This window comes from Lolium rigidum, chromosome 5 (assembly GCF_022539505.1).
Source record: "Lolium rigidum isolate FL_2022 chromosome 5, APGP_CSIRO_Lrig_0.1, whole genome shotgun sequence".
NCBI classification, from domain to species: domain Eukaryota; kingdom Viridiplantae; phylum Streptophyta; class Magnoliopsida; order Poales; family Poaceae; genus Lolium; species Lolium rigidum.
In genome coordinates, this window is record NC_061512.1 from 55,612,738 (window position 1) to 55,630,466 (window position 17,729).

General features: G+C 46.2%; 1 protein-coding gene across 1 annotated transcript; it reads right to left on the reverse strand.

The window, feature by feature from the left end:
* Positions 1–1,860: 1,860 nt before the first annotated feature.
* LOC124652276 (protein spotted leaf 11-like) lies at positions 1,861–8,186 on the reverse strand. Its single transcript, XM_047191294.1, has 4 exons — positions 7,875–8,186; positions 3,732–3,848; positions 3,205–3,639; positions 1,861–3,114 (listed from the first exon to the last, which is right to left on the reverse strand). Exons 1-4 carry the CDS (start codon positions 8,184–8,186, stop codon positions 1,912–1,914), a joined length of 2,067 nt encoding a protein of 688 aa, XP_047047250.1. The 3' UTR covers positions 1,861–1,911.
* Between the last annotated feature and the right edge of the window lie 9,543 nt (positions 8,187–17,729).

Genomic DNA, 17,729 nt, shown 5'->3' on the forward strand with positions numbered 1-17,729 from the left:
TAGGCCCTGTTGTCCAATCAGATCCTGTCATGTGATCTTTGCGGGCGTGTTTGATTTCGTCAGAGCGTGACATGGAAGTGCAATCTAGCTCAGTGCTTTTGACCCACTAGGTAGCCAGTACCACTGTCGATCTGGTGCTGCTCTCCAGTCTCCAGGCCGGTGGAGTGTACTGTGTGCTCGAGCTTTTGTCGGAAACTCTTGTGGGACAAATGTGTCTCGAAAATGGCGACGCAGATTCAAACGTTTCTTTGGGTTTCAGACGTGCCTAGGAGATGGCGACGCCAATGTCGGTGCATTTTAGATGGAAGAGGAATGTGTGTGTTTGCAGAGCAGTCCGGGCCATGCATGTTCTGATCCAAACATAGACGTATAGCTGATTGATTGTGTTAAGGATCAAAGGGTTCGACTTTGTGGCAATAACTCAAATGACTTCGGCCAGGAGCACGTCCTTGAGCTTTTGTAAATTTTTTTACGAAATTCGTGTCACGAAAACGAATGTTACATCGAAATGGTGACGACAATTTGATTCATTTTAGATGAAAAAGGAAAGCATGTTACAAACCACCATGCAGCCAGCAGCTGATTCAGTTTATCAAGCTTTGTGTGACAAGACGCGCGTCCTCATTCCCCCGATGGCGCCGAAGAGGAAGAGGCAGTGGAGGCGCAGGGCCCAAATCTGGGTCCTTGTTGGGCCCGATCTGGGTTTCGGGCCGGGTTGCTGTGGGCCTGAGCAGAGGGCGACAACGACCTGATCCTGCTGGAGCCCGGAGGGTTGGTGGTGCCAGCTGTTGTTCGCCGTCTGGGCTGGAGGTGGAGCTGGGAGTGTTTTCTCCTTGGCCATGCCGGGAGCTGGTGGAGCACCATGGTGAGGCTGCGATGACAAAGTGTTGTGGCGGCGGCGGTGTGGACAACAAGATCAGCGGCCCCAATCCGGCGGGAAGCGTGGGCGGTGTGCGGCATTACGGACGAAAGTCTAGCCCGCTTTGCCGGTGCCGGCGGCGATGGCGCCCGTGGGCGTCGTTGAGGTGTGCCGACACTTCCCCGCTCCCGCATTGGTTTGCTGGTGTTTCCGGGCGAAAGCCTAGGTTTGGAATGGAACCGGCGCATTGGCAGCATTTTGGTGTCGTTCCTCTGTTGGGAGCTTTGCGGTTGGAGACACGGCATGTTGTTTCTCCTTGCGTTCCTCCGGTGTCCGTCATTGTCCAAGGTTGATCTTCTGGGGCGCTATGTACAACATCGGCGGAGAGTCCAAGACGACGCCTTTTTTGGAAGCCGACCTAGTCCCGCCATCTTCTCCTTTAATGGTGCGTTGACAAGGAGAGTTCTCTTGCAGGTGTTGATCTCCGGAGGTATCCGGTGTGAAGCGAGACGTGGCTTTGATGATCATCTTTGGATAGGTTCTTTGTGTTGTAGTTGTATCTTTGGTGTTGGTTGTCTTCGGATTAGCCGGTGTGGAGTTCGTTCTGCACTCGTTGTTCGCAGCGAGTTGTAGTCGTCTTTTACTAAAATTCTGCCTTCTATAAAAATATGATATGGTATGTCTTTGGTGTACTCTCGAAAAAAAAAAGCTTTGTGCGAACCCACATTACCACGAGATGCCAATATCTACTATATTCCTTGTTAAATCCGACATTAATTTTTTTATTATTACAGTGGAGATATATACATGCAGGAAACCTTGAATTCTGACACTAGTTGATTTCTGAAAGTGCATATTCAAGAACTGTACATTACCAAAGACTGGGCTACTTCACCTGCCCACAGCAACCTGATTGGAGTACCAGCTACAATCAGGAGGAATGTCATACATACCTCCCAGTTCGCACGAATCGATCGCCAAACGCAAAAAGACTCCCGCTTCAGCTAGTATCGTGGTTCTGAATAGTCGGTACGGTAGTATCCTCATCGTATTCATAACAACATAGGGTATTGAGACGCTGGACTGTCAATTTGATCGGGGATTTCGTTTTCTGGGACCTGTTCAGGGGGCTGGGGTAGGACCTGCGCCGAGGAGGCCTGCAGCCGAGAATGGGATTCCTGCTCCTCTTGTTGCTGAACCAGGAATCTGCTCATCCGCTCCAGCAGCTGTACCGCCTTCCTCTTCCCCCTTTCTGTGCCGTTCAGTGCCAGCTCCCGCAATGGGACCATGATCCCACACTCATGTGCACGAGTTAAATGTACCAGCTGTTGCTCGCCAATGCACAGATGCAGCATCACTGCTGCAGCATTCTCCCTGTTTCTAGGTGACCCGTTTCCGATCAGCTCCACAAGCGCAGGAATAGGCTCCGCTGCGCCGATAGCTGCCTTCCCCTCTTGGTGGCTGGATAGGATTGAGAGTATCGCCATAGACTCATCCATGAGAGCTCCTGTGGGGTTAGTCACCAGACCCATGATGAGTGGCACAAGGCCAGCTCGTATCGCACGGCCTTTGTTCCCTTGGTATATGCACAAGTTAAACAGGGCTGCTGCTGCGTCCTTCTTACCCCGCTGGCTGCCCTCACTTAGCAACACTACAAGTGCAGGGATAGCTCCTGTTCCCCCAATTTGGACTTTGTATTCATCGACCACGGAGAGGCTGAAAAGTGTGGCCGCAGCATTTTCCCGGGCCTCCATGCTGCCATTCTTCAGCACATGGACAACACTCGGCACAGCACCAGAGGACATGATGCTTGCCTTGTTGTCCTCGTGTATGGAGAGGTTCAGCAGTGCAGTAACAGCATGTTCCTGAGTCCGTAAGTCAGATGACGACAGCAGACTCAATAGCAAAGGAATTGCACCAGCCTCAGCAATACAAAGTCGGTTGTGTGCATTCCGCTTTGCTAGGAGCCGAAGCTCTGCAGCAGCTGACCTCTGCTCCTCGGGGTCTGGAGAGCATAACTTGGATAGAAGACCGTCAATGTTAGCACGTTCGCTTGAAGAGCATGCCGGCATCGGCTTGTTAGGCTGAGATGAGCGCTTGGGCGGTTCAATCCCATTGGTTTCACACCACTGAGAGATGAGACTTCTAAGGACATAGTTTGGTGTCAACGTCGTGTTTGCCATCCTTTGTTGTGTAGTCGGGCAAGTATGGTGCCCAGATGCTAGCCATTTCTCGATGCACAAGCGTTCGTAAGTCTGCAATTCATGGATAAGAATATTATGTCAGACTATGTACTGAAGTTGGAACAGAACTTTTGGAGTTCAGGTCAAAAATATTTGATTCACCTGTCCAGTAGCAACAATAACAGGATCTTTCATCAGCTCGAGGGAAATTGGACATCGGAATTCATCAGGAACGATTACAGATTTCTGCTCCCCATTGGACTCCATTACTCTGGAAGTCATCGGAGGGCCCATCTCAGGATTGTGAGTTTGCACAAAGTCCTTGATTTTCTTCAGTAGCATTGACATCTTCTCAATGTGCTCTCCTGGATCCTGGCCACCACCGGATGTCACCATCTCATGCAGAGCGAGTGATTCTTGTGTGAGGTCAGTGATAGTCATCAGGTGAAGCTTTTCTGACAAACTTTCAAGAATAGCCAGTTCCGCACTTGGGTCATAGGTCTTGTTATACAGAGATATCAGGTCATCGTAGAACTCATCATCAGGCGTATCAACCCGTTCTTTTGCTCTTTTGAGCTGTGTATGCACTAACTCAACCTGGAGAGAATTGTCAAGTATCACTAAAACTGGAGTTCAACACTTAACAACGATTGAAGAAGGATTCTGTTCAGGCGTGTAGTTGATGTTACCTGCTCTCTAACTTCATCTGATATATCCAGTTCATTGTACGGGAAGTCACACAAAGCTTGCTCCAACTGAGCAATTACTTCCTGAAATTTCTTCATTATTCTATCCCTTTCAAAAACCTGCAAGCACGTAAAAATAAGTTACTTTATCTGTATACCTCGCTGGGATGCAGTGCAGCAACACAACTGTAAGTAGGAAGTATCTAGTGCACCGGGGCTTGTGGTGCACCTGAAGCATGTTGCACAAGATAGAAGTTTCTAAAAGCACCGAAAAGTATGGAACATAAACACAGCATGTCCATATAATTCCACAGAAATTCAATTCAACCTAAAGTGAAAAATTGTAGTGCTGAGAATGTTGCACAGCTCTACAGCCAGAGTGAACATTTTAGTGCTGAGAATGATAATGGGTTGAATTAATAGCCCAGTGTAAATTAGGTACTCCCTCCGGTCCTTTTTAATTGACTCAAATTTAGTACAAAGTTGCACTAAATCCAAGTCAATTAAAAGAGACTGGGGGAGAGGCTGGAGGGAGTACTATTCATAGTCAGATTTGTCTTCTTTTTTGTAGAGATGTAGATGGAATTTGGTTCTGAGTTTTATGGAATGATACATTCATATTTTTCTACGTTCTCAATTACTTTTGGAAATTTTCAAAGAATTCTTGAGGGTCAAATGGGATCAGGTGCACCCACATACGCCAATGCACCAGATATGCTCTCCAAAGTATCAATTTGAAGAGCATGCTCATAAAATTGTACTCCCTCCGTTACGAATTATAAGATGTTTTGGATATTTCAATTTGGACTACATACGGACTGAAATGAGTGAACAGACACTGAAATGCGTCTAGATACATACAATTTCGAAAGAGCTAGAAGATCATATAATTCAGACTGATAATTCATGAAGTCATCAAGATATATTCCAAGATTAAGAAGATAACAAATATAAGTAACAAAATGACAACAAAAAAATGCACTATAAGAACACTTAAATCTTTAAGATGCTTCAAAGACTGCGGTTCAATAAGCATATGCCAGAAATAAGCTATAGGCCTATAGCCTGCCTGGTATCATTTTGCTGGATGGCTAATACAAGAACTCAACAGCAAAGGTGTGACACAACATAATAAGGCACATAATAGTCTTCATGTCTAGAACTAAAAGGAAACACTTGAGGATCATGAACTACGCTTGGGCCACCCACCCACATGAAACCCTAGTTTCTTGTTGGATGGGTCTGGACTACAGATTCAAGGTATGGTGGTAATGCTTGGGAGAAGGAATAGAATAAAAGGAGGAGCCGAAGTAAGATGTGCCATTTTAGCACTATTACAAAGCAATGTTCAAGAAATCGTTAATCGTTAACTTATCGGTCGGCCTCAAAATGGAGATTAATCGCTTATCGGCCAATTAATCAATTTTATTGGTTGGCCATTTATTGGCTTATTTTTTGTAAATCCTAATTTTTGACACTAATTTTTCTAAAATATGCTATGTAAAAATAATATTGGAGCATCGAACATAAGTATTACCTTGATTCCTTGCATTTGAATCAATAGGAATGAAAATTTTGAGCTAATGCACAGTTCTAAAAGACGAAGACGGAAATATCAACTGCCTGACCGAATTTCAGTGAAATTCCACTGAAAATCGGCTGAAATATCGGCCATCGGACTCAAAACCGGACAAAATATCGGCTGTGAAACAGAAAATCGGCCAAAATAGCGGTGCGGCAATAAATTAGCCGATATGCCGAAATCTTATCGGTTACAAGCCGATTCATGATAAATCGCTATCTTGGACGATTTTTTTAACAATGTTACAAAGTAATATGGCACAATATAAGAAGTGATATAGTGTATATTAAGGAATCCCTTTTTCACCAGAGGCTGTCATCACATACTCATATTTTTATCAATAATCTCACCCCTTCTCCAGTCAACAGAAGCAACAACTTTGTTTATCTACTCTAGTTTTAGCAGGCTTAACCTATGGATCTTTTGCATTGATGATGTTCGATAATTTGTTGTATTTCTGTAAAATATTAAATTTTACCTATCGTGTGTAGCAAGAATTTGGGCCTTTGGTCACTGTGCTCAGCATTAAAAAAAATAGCAAGTAAAAGATGATTACTTAGAACGATGGTCGCTTTAAGTTCAAAAACTTGCGCGCCCTTTGAATTGAGGGAATTCAGGGTACGTTTGGTTTACGCCCACAGAAGCCCAGCCAAATTCCTGGCATGATCAATCTTTTAGCAAACAATTTGACCGACGCAGATCGCCGACGATTGGTGCGAAAATGAACTTCTCCTTACGACTGGGCTGGGCTGGCCAAAATATTGGTGGCCAACCAAACAACAGCTAAACATCATGGGCATGCCAAGTTTTTGATAAGGCCTGCATTGGCTGAAAACTAAACAGACTCTTAGTAGTATTTTCACAGGAAATTTGATTCCATAGGAACAGTTTCCTTTGGCCTATTTGGAACGGAGGAGAAAAGCATCCTCAAATTATTACGGAGCACTGCTCCTATCCTACGCTTCCACAGGAAACTGAGAATCCACTCGGGCCTCTTGGAAACTTTCCTGCAGACTATGTGCGTGACACACAGAAAAGAAGGGGCCGAGCCTCAGTGTTGCACCATGGAAGGAGGCCTCATGTCATTGGGCTGATGCTTGCCATCGCAACAGATTGAGAAAGGCGGAGGCAACGACTCAATGCCTTTCATTGTAGAAACAGATAGGCTGAATGGGTGGAAATGTCGAGGAATCAAGGCAGAGATCCGTTACTTCAGCCACAGTAGCATCAAATCTGTGAGAACTCCCGTGGAACCGAGGGAGCTATTTCGTGAGGGTGTGGCCTCATGGGACCTGCGAGTCGATGAGAAGGACAAAGTCCACCAATCCTTCTCCCATTCAAATGAGGCCGTTTGTCATTGGTTAAAGACTACCATGGTATCATGCAAAACAATGTAGATGACTCTTTAGGATAAATTTTGAGTTAAGTTTGTTAGGAATATAGTTGTTGCTGTAAAATAGCCTTCAATAAGATTCCTACGTTTTCCTATTACTTGGTTTCAAACAGCTTTGTATGAAAAGTTTGCATGTTTTGCAATCCTATCTTTTGTACATGCATTCATTTCCCCTTCCTGTGTACAAAGCGGGGCCTTAACAATCTTAAGGCAGATAGGAATTATATAGGCACAGTATGTAATGCATTGTCTTCAAAAAAACAGACGGCCTAACCTGAACCAAAACCAACCACTACTTGGAAGATCCGAATCCTACCTCAGAAATTCCCTCACAAAACAAATGTATACGTTACCCAGACTGGAAACAAAGGTTCCCTATGATGTAACAGACTAGCTCCATTTGTAGGTCAAACCATTAAGTAAAGAATAAGTGAACGGATCAAGGCATGATAGCATGAATGTTTAGAGGGAAATGAAACACCAAATTTGATCACACAAACTAGGTTCGGTAGAACATGATGCTCAAGGGAAGAACAAGTCCAAGCATTTAAGCCATAGGTTTGGAGAATGTTAATACCCGCCCCTTAATCCACCACCTCATATCGCAATATCGCACTGTAATGGACCAACTGTTATCCTAGCAAGATGAATAGTTTGATGTTTGATCGAGAGATTGGCCAGAGAGAAATGGAAGGGATGTCTGATTGATCACGCCCATAGTGCATGGCGAGTAGAAAAAAAAATCAAGAGAATCATAATAGAGAACCATCCTAAGACAACAGCCCCAATATAGAAGGAAGTGCAATAATCTCAGGAGATAAAAACTAGGTTCACGCACTATAACTAGATTATTATGGTCGTTGGTCACGCAAATGCCACATTTACCAGATGAAAATCACTAGTATTTTGATTCAAGAATCTGAAGCCCCCCTGATACCATTTTGTTAATATAGGATACCGAAGTAAACTAGTTGATGCAAAGTGATCAATCACTTTTGCATCTCTCTAAAATATCGGTAATACTACTAGCGAATCACGCATCCAATTCGCCCACGGAAGCAGCCAAGGAACGAGGAATCTGACGAAATCAGGAACCGCTGCCGGTGGCCGCGTAGCCGCGTAGGTAAGTAGGTAAGGAAGGAAGGAGGGAGGTAACTACGCACGCACGTACCAAGGAGATCCTGCTCCCGTCGCGGCCGAGGCGGAGCAGGTCGAGCGCCCTCTCCAGCGCGGCGGCGAGCGGCGCCAGCGCCCGCTCCTCCGTCTCATCCACCCGGCGCCGCTCGCGGAGCTCCTCGGCGAAGGGCCCGAGGAGGCGAATCCGGCGGGACAGCGCCAGCAGCTGGCGCCGGTACGCGTTGCGGAACTCCCCCGCCGCCGCCACGGCCTCCACCGCCCTGGCGACCCGCTCCGGAGCGGACGACGTCGGCGGGTGGCGTGTGGAGGGCTGCTGCTGCTGCTCCTTCTCGCGGTCGCCGGCCATGGGAGGGAACTGGGTCGCAGCCGCCCGCGCGTGGGGATCGGCTGGGCAGCGCTAGTGGCAGGGTGGTAAATACGGTGGCTGGCGGCTTCCGCGTTGAGGTCAGTCAGCGTGTTGCGCTGGCCGGGTCGTCGCTTCCTTCCTTTCTTGCACGGCACAAGATTTTTCCCAACCAAATTTCCGTTTCCGCTTGCCAAACCGATCGTTGACTAGCTTTGTCCTGAAATTTTGGCGATGACACACTTTCTCAACACGTTTGTGACGGGTTTTTGGGTGGCGACTGCCATGACACGTAAAGTACGTCGATTCGGAGTGCTAGCAAAGCTAGTAAGACCATTCACTAGAGTAAGAGCATCCCCTTCCACCTCCTCACGAAGAAGCTCGCCCGGGACCTAGGAGAACAAGTTGGATCGCTGGTGAAGATCGACAACAACTCAAGGGGGAACATATGTGATAAGTTTCTCAGAGCCAGAGTTCAGCTGCCTCTGTAAATGGCGTTGCAGAAGGAGATCACGTTGATGGATGAAATCACGGATGAGGAGGTGGAAGTTCAGCTAAGGTATGAAAGGTTACCCAATTTTTGTCTATTTTGTGGTTACATTGGACATATGGAAGCCAGATGTGATACACCTGTAGCGGAGAGGAAAGTTTGCTTCAGCCAGGAGCTTAGAGTTCAACCAGTTCATTTTGAAGACCCCCGCACCTGGTTTCTACCAGAAGCTATGGGGCATAACCAAACCCAGGCCTCGACCTCGGTGCCATGGCGAGCTCCAAACCCAGCACCATGGCCAGCACCATGGGTGGGGGTGATGCCAGCTGCTGGAGTGCCTAGAACTAGCAGGGCCCTAGTCGCTGTGGAGAAAGTTGCGGCGGACGTGGCGCGGTTGTGTGTCCACGACAACAATAACACAGGCCGTGTCGAGGACATGGAAGCTTCTGGTGGCGACAACCATGATGTGGCTACTGTGACCCGCGACATCAACACAGGGGTCATAGTGGGCACGTCGGGCGGCAACATCGGCATCGACGTACCAGAGGAGACGACTACCCTCGACATCAACAAAGGGGTGGTTGTCCCGATGGCCAATGTTCAGGAGGACATGGAGACCACCGATCAAGGAAACATGGGGGTTGTCCAGGCCCACGACATCAATAACGGGGCTGCGGCCTCAATGTTTGGCACCGCTGCAAACGGTGCCAATAAGATGGGAGAGAAGGCAGAGACCCTCGACAACAACAATGGGCATGCGCTTCCCTTGAACAACAATGAGCAGGATGGTGCCAAGGATGTTGTGGCCTCTAATGGGCCCCTAGAAGAGGAACCAGAAGGAGCTGACATCTCAGCGTCGATCTCCACCAACATGAAGAACACAAAGGGCTGGAAGAGGAAGAAGCGAGAACAAGCGATGGAGCAGGTTGTCTCTAAACCTGCTACATCAGAGAAACATCAGAAGATAGGAATTGGCATGGTGCGCCCACGTCAGGAGGACGATGACAAGGACGAAGAAATGAAGCACTGGGCGAAGAGAGGACCCTTCCAGGCTCCCACTCTGTCGGAGTGCCTGGGGAAGGAGGGGCTGCAGAAGCTACATCAAGCTAAACAGGAAAGGGAGGAGGCGCAGAAGGTTGAGGAGGGAGGAAAGGAGAATGAGGAAAACAAGGAAGCTACCGGTCCTGGGGCTACCGATCCACTGTCGGGCGCTAAGGAGAGCGCCTGGCAGGAGCCATGATCATCCTGTTCTGGAACTGCCGAGGATTGGGGCAGCCTCGGACAGTTCAGGAACTGTCTCGCCTAGTGCGAGAGCATCGCCCAGCTTTAGTGTTCCTCTCAGAAACAAGGCAGAATAAGAAATTGGTAGAGAGCTTGAGTAAACGGCTAGGCTTTAAAAGTTGTTTTCCTGTTAGTTTGTCGTGTAAGGGTGGAGGGTTAGCTCTATGGTGGAGTAAAGATGTTATTGTAGATCTGATCAATTTTAGCCCTCACCATATAGATGTAATCGTCCAAGATAAGAGTGAAATAAAATGGAGGAGCACGTTTGTCTATGGAGAACCGTGTGCTCAACTAAGACCTGAATTCTGGAAATTGCTGAAGAGAATAAAAACTAATAGAGGTGCAAATATGCCTTGGCTGATGTTGGGGGATTTCAATGAAGCTCTTTGGCAAAGTAAGCACTTCTCACTCACTAAAAGGAATGAAAGAAGAATGCAAGATTTTAGAGACACCTTGCAGTTTTGTGATTTACATGATCTTGGGTACAGTGGCCTCCCCTGGACCTACAACAACAAGCAAATGGGTAGGAAAAATGTAAAAGTAAGGCTGGATAGAGCTGTTGCCAACCAGGCTTGGAGTAATATTTTTACTGCAGCAAAGGTTCAACATATTGTATCATCCAGATCCGACCACATGCCTATCATTTTACATCTGGGTAAACTGGAACTCAACAATTTGGGGTCAGTCAGGTGCAGATATGAAAGCATGTGGGAAAGAGATGACACTCTTGGCAGTGAGATCAAGGAAGCTTGGGCTGCTGGTACAGTAGTAGAAGATCTAGCAGACATCAAAAACAATCTCCAGTACACAATGAAGGCATTTAAATCTTGGAGCAGGGTGGATAGGGAGATAAAGAAACTCAATGTAAGACTAGAATGGTTATACAATCATAACCCACACCTCCACACCTCAGAGATCAAACATGTCACTGCGAGATTGGATGAAGCTGCGCTCGGGGAGGAAATAATGTGGAGACAAAGATCTAGAGTTACCTGGCTCAAGGAGGGAGATCAGAATACAAAATTCTTTCATAGAAGAGCTACTTGGAGAGCAAAGAAGAACAACATAAAATCCTTGAAAACAATGGATGGACAAATTATTCAGAATAAAGATGAGATATTGATGTACACCAAGGACTACTACTCGGCCCTTTTCACAAAGGACCAAGCAGTGGATCCGACTGAACTCTTAAACATCATCCAACCAGAAGTGACCCAGGAAATGAATGAGGCTCTGATGATGGAATTCTCCGACGAGGAAATATATAATGACATGTTCCAAATTGGTCCTCTAAAGGCCCCTGGACCCGATGGTTTCCCGGCCAGGTTTTTCCAAAGAAACTGGGCAACTTTAAAGAGAGATGTTATCAAAGCTGTCAAGAAATTCTTTGTTGTGGGATCTATGCCGTCAGAAGTGAATGAAACCACGATTGTGTTGATCCCCAAAACAAATGATGCTACTGAGTTGAAAGACTTCAGACCGATTGCACTTTGCAATGTAGTGTACAAAGTGGTGGCGAAGTGTATGATTAATAGACTCAGGCCATTCCTGCAAACCTTGATATCACACAATCAGAGTGCCTTCATCCCAGGCAGACTCATCACTGACAATGCTCTTGTGGCATTTGAGTGCTTTCATAGCATCCAGAGAAATAAAACACCATCAAATGACTTTTGTGCCTATAAGTTGGATCTCACAAAGGCGTATGATAGAGTTGATTGGAACTATCTTCGGGGGCTCTGTTGAGGATGGGTTTTGATACAAGATGGGTAAAACTGATCATGGAGTGTGTGACTTCTGTAGCCTCTTCGGTAAGAATAAATGGAGACCTCTCTGGAAAGTTTTATCCGACTAGAGGTCTTAGACAAGGGGACCCACTTTCCCCCTACCTTTTCTTGTTTGTGGCGGAGGGGATGACCAAAATCCTGGACAGGGCCGTTTACCTTGAGGAGTTGCGGTCACTGAAAATCTGCAGATCGGCTCCAAGTGTCTCTCACCTTTTGTTCGCTGATGACAGCCTTCTGTTCTTCCAAGAAAAATGCTCAGCAAGCAAATATTATAAAAGAAGCTCTAAACATGTTCGAAAGATGCACTGGCCAGTTGATTAGTGCTGGGAAATGCTCTATCCTCTTTAGTAGCATCTGCCCGGAATCTAACCAATCCGAGATTAAAAAAAAGTATTTTAGGTGTACAATGGAGTACTTTTGAGGAGAAATACCTGGGCTTTCCAACTCCAGAAGGACGGATGAAGAAAGACAAGTTCCAACCTACTAAGGAAATTTTTGGTAAAAAGTTGAGTGTGTGGAATGAGAACCATATGTCCATGGCAGCGAAAGAGACACTGATAAAATCAGTAGCTCAAGCGCTCACAAATTATATCATGAGCATTTTTAAATTGCCTGCTGGTTTCCATGAGGACTATATGAAAACCATCAGAAAGTTTGGGTGGGGAGAAGACGAAGATCAGAGGAAAGTGCACTGGACCTCCTGGGACAATTTGACATTACCAAAAGTCCAGGGTGGGGTGGGCTTCAGAGACAGACAACTGTTTAACCAGGCACTGTTGGCAAGACAAGCCTGGAGAATCCTCCAAAACCCAGACAGTCTATGTGCCAGGCTTTTAAAAGCAAGATATTTTCCAAATGGAAGACTTCTAGATACAGTGTTCTCAGCTGAAGCCTCACCAACCTGGAGGGGTATTGAGCACGGATTGGAACTACTCAAAAAATGGGTGGTTTGGAGAGTGGGTGATGGATCCAAGATTGATATCCACAGATATAACTGGATCCCTAGAAGAACTCCTATGACTATCACTAATGTGAAAAAACGTACAAGATGTAGGAAAGTTAAAGAGTTGTTCATCCAAGGAACTAGACAGTGGAATGAAGGAAAGATAAGGGAGATATTTTATCCCCATGATGCTGATGAAATCATCAAACTGGAACCAATGCAACATGATGAAGATGTGCCTGCCTGGCACTATGAAAGCACTGGGGTATTCTCTGTCAAAAGTGTGTATAAACTAGCTTTTAACATTCAGAGAGAGACACAGTTTAACAGTGGCAACAGTGGAACGGGAAATGATTCAAAAAACATCTTGAATCTAATCTGGAGATGCAAGGTACCAAATAAAATTCGCATTTTTGCTTGGAGATGTGCATCTGATAACCTGGCAACTAAAAAGAATAAATGGCGCAGAACCCTCAAAGTGGACAGCACCTGCAAGATTTGTGGTATGGATGAGGAGAGTAGCTACCACGCGACGGTGGCATGCACAAAAGCGAGAGCGCTCAGATTTAAAATGAGGGAAGTTTGGAGCTTGCCGGAAGAAGAACATTTTAATTTTACCGGACCAGACTGGCTCCTAATCTTACTGGCAAATTTCAATAAAGATTCACACCCTTTGATTCTCCTTCTTCTCTGGAGAGCATGGCACCTTAGGAATAATATTGTTCATGAGGATGGTCAGAGCACGATTGGGGCATCTTCTATATTTCTTCAAAATTATGTTCACACTCTGACTTGCTCTGGGTACTCTCCAAGTAGTAAAAGACCAGTTGTGCAACCTTCTATAGTTACAGACACGGAAGACATAAACCTGGGAAACAATCAAACAACTCTATTTGGAAACCACCAAACCAAGGTAAGCTAAAACTGAATTTTGATGCCTCTTTTGTCCAGGACACAAACCAAAGCTTCATGGGTGGAATCATTAGAGACCATTCGGCGGGGGTGATTTGTGCCATGGCCGAGAAGCTAACCAGCAGTGTTGATGCACAGGAAGCAGAGGCTAAAGCTCTTCTAAACTGTCTCCAAATTTGTGTTCTGCAGGGCATACACCCGTCGGAGGTAGAAACTGATTGTGCAGCAGTCTATGCGGCTGTCAATGCTGTTAATAAAGATATGTCCAGGCTCTGTTTCATCTATAGAGAGATTGATAGGATTAGAAACTCTGTGTTCTACTTCACTATGTCTTTAGTCCACTAGTGGAGAAGAGGCCTTTGGTCCCAAGCAAATGTCCCAGTGCAGAACCAAACCGGGACCAATGGGGGGCATTGGTCCCGGTTCGTTTTGCCCACCCCACTAGCACAGAGCTTGTCCAGTAGTGGCCTTTGGACCCGGTTTGTAATACAAACCAGGACTAAAGGGTCCACGGCAGGGCGCGGCAGGCCGTGTCAGGCGTGGGAAACCTTTAGTCCCGGTTTGTATTACAAACCGGGTCCAAAGCCCCCCTCCGGACCCGGTTTGTGTTACAAACCGGGACAAGGTCCCCAATCCGGCTATATTACCTTGCCACTGCCCAAGTGTGAGCCACACTTGGCCATTTTTCACTTTCTTCACAAGAGGGGTGTATTGCTCTCCTCTCTTCTTCACATGCACAAGAGGTGTTTGATGAAATGCTTAAGAGGATTTGCCACTTGAGTTTACACAAATCAAGCCACACTTAACTTGTTTTTTTCTTCTTCATCGAGGTTAACAACTTTATCCTTTTCATACTGTAATTGATAAAATGCATGTGTATATATACATCGTGATGTTCCGTAATGGTTTTGATCGGCTAAATTATATCATGCGGATGAATCGGCAATGGATGTACATTGACCAGACGGTTTGACGAGTTCACTTCGGGCCTGGATAATTTTATGGCCGTGGCGGAGGCAAACAAACATGGTGGCTTCATGTATTGTCCATGTGTCAACTGCAAAAATACCGTAAATTACGCTCACTCGAGTCTCATTCACAGACCACCTTCTGCGATCCGGTTTCATGCCCGAGTTACTATTGTTGGACCAAGCACGGAGAAAGAGGGGTTATGATGGAAGACAATGAAGAAGAGGAAGAGGATGATGACGGTTATCCCAATTTCCCTGAATACGATGATACTGCGGAAGGCAATGAAGACAATGAAGTAGAAGATCAAGAGGCACCGGATGAGCCTCGCGATGATGATCTTGGTCGGGCCATTGCCGATGCAAGGAGAGAATGTGAAACTGAAAAGGAAAGGTTGGCCTTCGACAAGATGATAGAAGATCACAACAAATTGTTATACCCAACTTGCGAAGATGGCCATAAAAAGCTAGGCAGCACACTTGGAATTGTTGCAATGGAAGGCGAGGGAACGGTGTCGCCGACTCGGGATTTGGAAAGTTGCCGACAATAATTAAGAGGAAGCTTCCAAGGGGTAACGAATTGCCCGCCGAGTACGTACGAAGCGAAGAAGATTGTCTCGCCCTCTAGGATTAGATGTGCAAAAGATACATGCATGCATTAATGACTGCATCCTCTACCGCGGTGAGTACGAGAATTTGGATGCATGTCCGGTGTGCATCGCATTGCGGTATAAGATCGGACGAGATGACCCTGGTGATGTTGAGGGCGAGCGCCCCAAGAAGAGGGTTCTGCCAAGGTTATGTGGTATGCTCCTATAATACCACGGCTGAAACGCTTGTTCAGAATAAAGAGCACGCTAGGTTGTTGCGATGGCACAAAGAAGACCGTAAGAAAGACGTGATGTTGAGGCACCCTGCTGATGGATCCCAATGGAGAAAAATCGATAGAGAGTTCCCAAACTTTGCACAGGATGCAAGGAACTTAAGGTTTGGTCTAAGTACGGATGGCATGAATCCTTTTGGAGAGCGAGAGCTGCAGCCATAGCACCGGCTCTGTGACTCTTTGTATATATAACCTTCCTCCTTGGTTGTGCATGAAGCGGAAGTTCATCATGATGCCAGTGCTCATACAAGGCCCGAAGCAACCCGGGAACGACATTGATGTGTACCTCAAGCCATTAGTCGAAGAACTTCTACAGCTGTGGTCCCTAGCAGGTGTACGTGTGTGGGACGAGCACAAGCAGGAGGAACTTGGCCTAAGAGCGATGCTTTTCGTAACCATCAATGACTGGCCTGCTCTTGGTAACATTTCGGGACAGGTCAAACAAGGGATACAATGCATGCACGCACTGTTTACATGAGCTCGAAGGTGATTATTTGGAAAAAGGTCGGAAGGTCGTGTACACGGGGCATCGTCGATTTCTTAGGACTACCCATCCCGTAAGAAAGAAAGGCAAGCATTACAACGGTGAGGCTGATCACCGGAGGAAGCCTCCCCATCGTGATGGTGTTGATATATTTGGTATGGTCAAGGATCTAGATGTAATGTTTGGAAAGGGTCTTGGCGGACGGTCTGTTCCGAATGACGATGCCGGACACGCGCCCATGTGGAAGAAGAAATCTATTTTTTGGGAGCTAGAATATTGGAAAGTCTTAGAGGTCCGCTCTTCAATCGATGTGATGCACGTGACGAAGAATCTTTGCGTGAACCTGCTAGGCTTTCTCGGCGTGTACGGGAAGACAAAAGATACACCAGAAGCACGGGAGGACCAGCAACGTTGGAAAGACCCCAAAAAGCTGCATGAGAGAGTTAAAGGACGTCATTTCTCCGAGCTACGCTCTTACAAAAGCGAGAGAAGGAAATATTTTTTGAATGTCTGCGTAGTATCAAGGTCCCGTCCGGCTTCTCCTCCAATATAAAGGGAATAATAAATATGGAGAAGAAAACATTCCGGAACCCGAAGTCTCATGAGCTGTCACGTGATAATGACACGGTTGCTTCCGATTGCATTGAGGGGGCTTCTACCGGAAAATGTTCGACTGCCCATGTGAAGCTATGTGCATTCCTCAATGCAATTTCTCAGAAGGTAATAAATCCAGAAATTCTACCGAGGTTGCAGAATGATGTGGTCCAATGTCTCGGTAGTTTTGAGCTGGTGTTCCCACCATCCTTCTTCAATATTATGACACATCTCCTCGTTCACCTGGTCGATGAGATTTCCATTCTCGGTCCTGTGTTTCTACACAATATGTTCCCCTTCGAGAGGTTCATGGGAGTCTTGAAGAAATATGTTCATAACCGTGCTAGGCTAGAAGGAAGCATCTCCAAGGGCTATGGAACAGAGGAGGTCATTGAATTCTGTGTTGACTTTATTCCTGACCTTAAGCCTATTGGTGTTCCTGAATCGCGACATGAAGGGAGACTAAGTGGAAAAGGCACGCTAGGAAGGAAATCAATGATATGTAGGGACGGGATTTCTTTGACTCAAGCACACTACACAGTTCTACAAAGTTCCACCATGGTGGCTCCGTATATCGGTGACCACAAGAACTTTCTACGCTCCCGAACCCGGGGCTGTCGAACGATTGGATTAGACGTGAACACATGTCGACTTTCGGCGGTTGGTTGCAAAAACATCTCCTGAATAACAAAGATATTGAAGATCAGCTGTACTTGCTGGCCCAGACACCATCTTCGACTGTAGTTACTTTCCAAGGGTACGAGAGAAATGGGAATACATTTTACACAATCGCCCAAGATAAAAAGAGCACCAACCAAAACAGTGGTGTCCGATTTGATGCAATAATGAATGAAGGCCCAAATGACACATATTATGGTTACATAGAGGATATATGGGAACTTGACTATGGACCTTCTTTTAAGGTCCCTTTGTTTAGGTGCAAATGGGTCAACAAAACAGGAGGCGGGGTTCGGGTAGACAAGTTGTATGGAATGACAACGAGTGGATCTCAACAATCTTGGGTATAGAGACAAACCATTCGTCCTAGCCAAGGATGTGGCCCAGGTTTTCTATGTGAAGGATATGTCTACCAAACCAAGAAAAAGGAAACATAAGGAAACAAATACAACAAACGATGAGCCAAAGCGCCACATAGTTCTTTCTGGAAAAAGAAACATCGTGGGAGTGGAGGACAAGACAGACA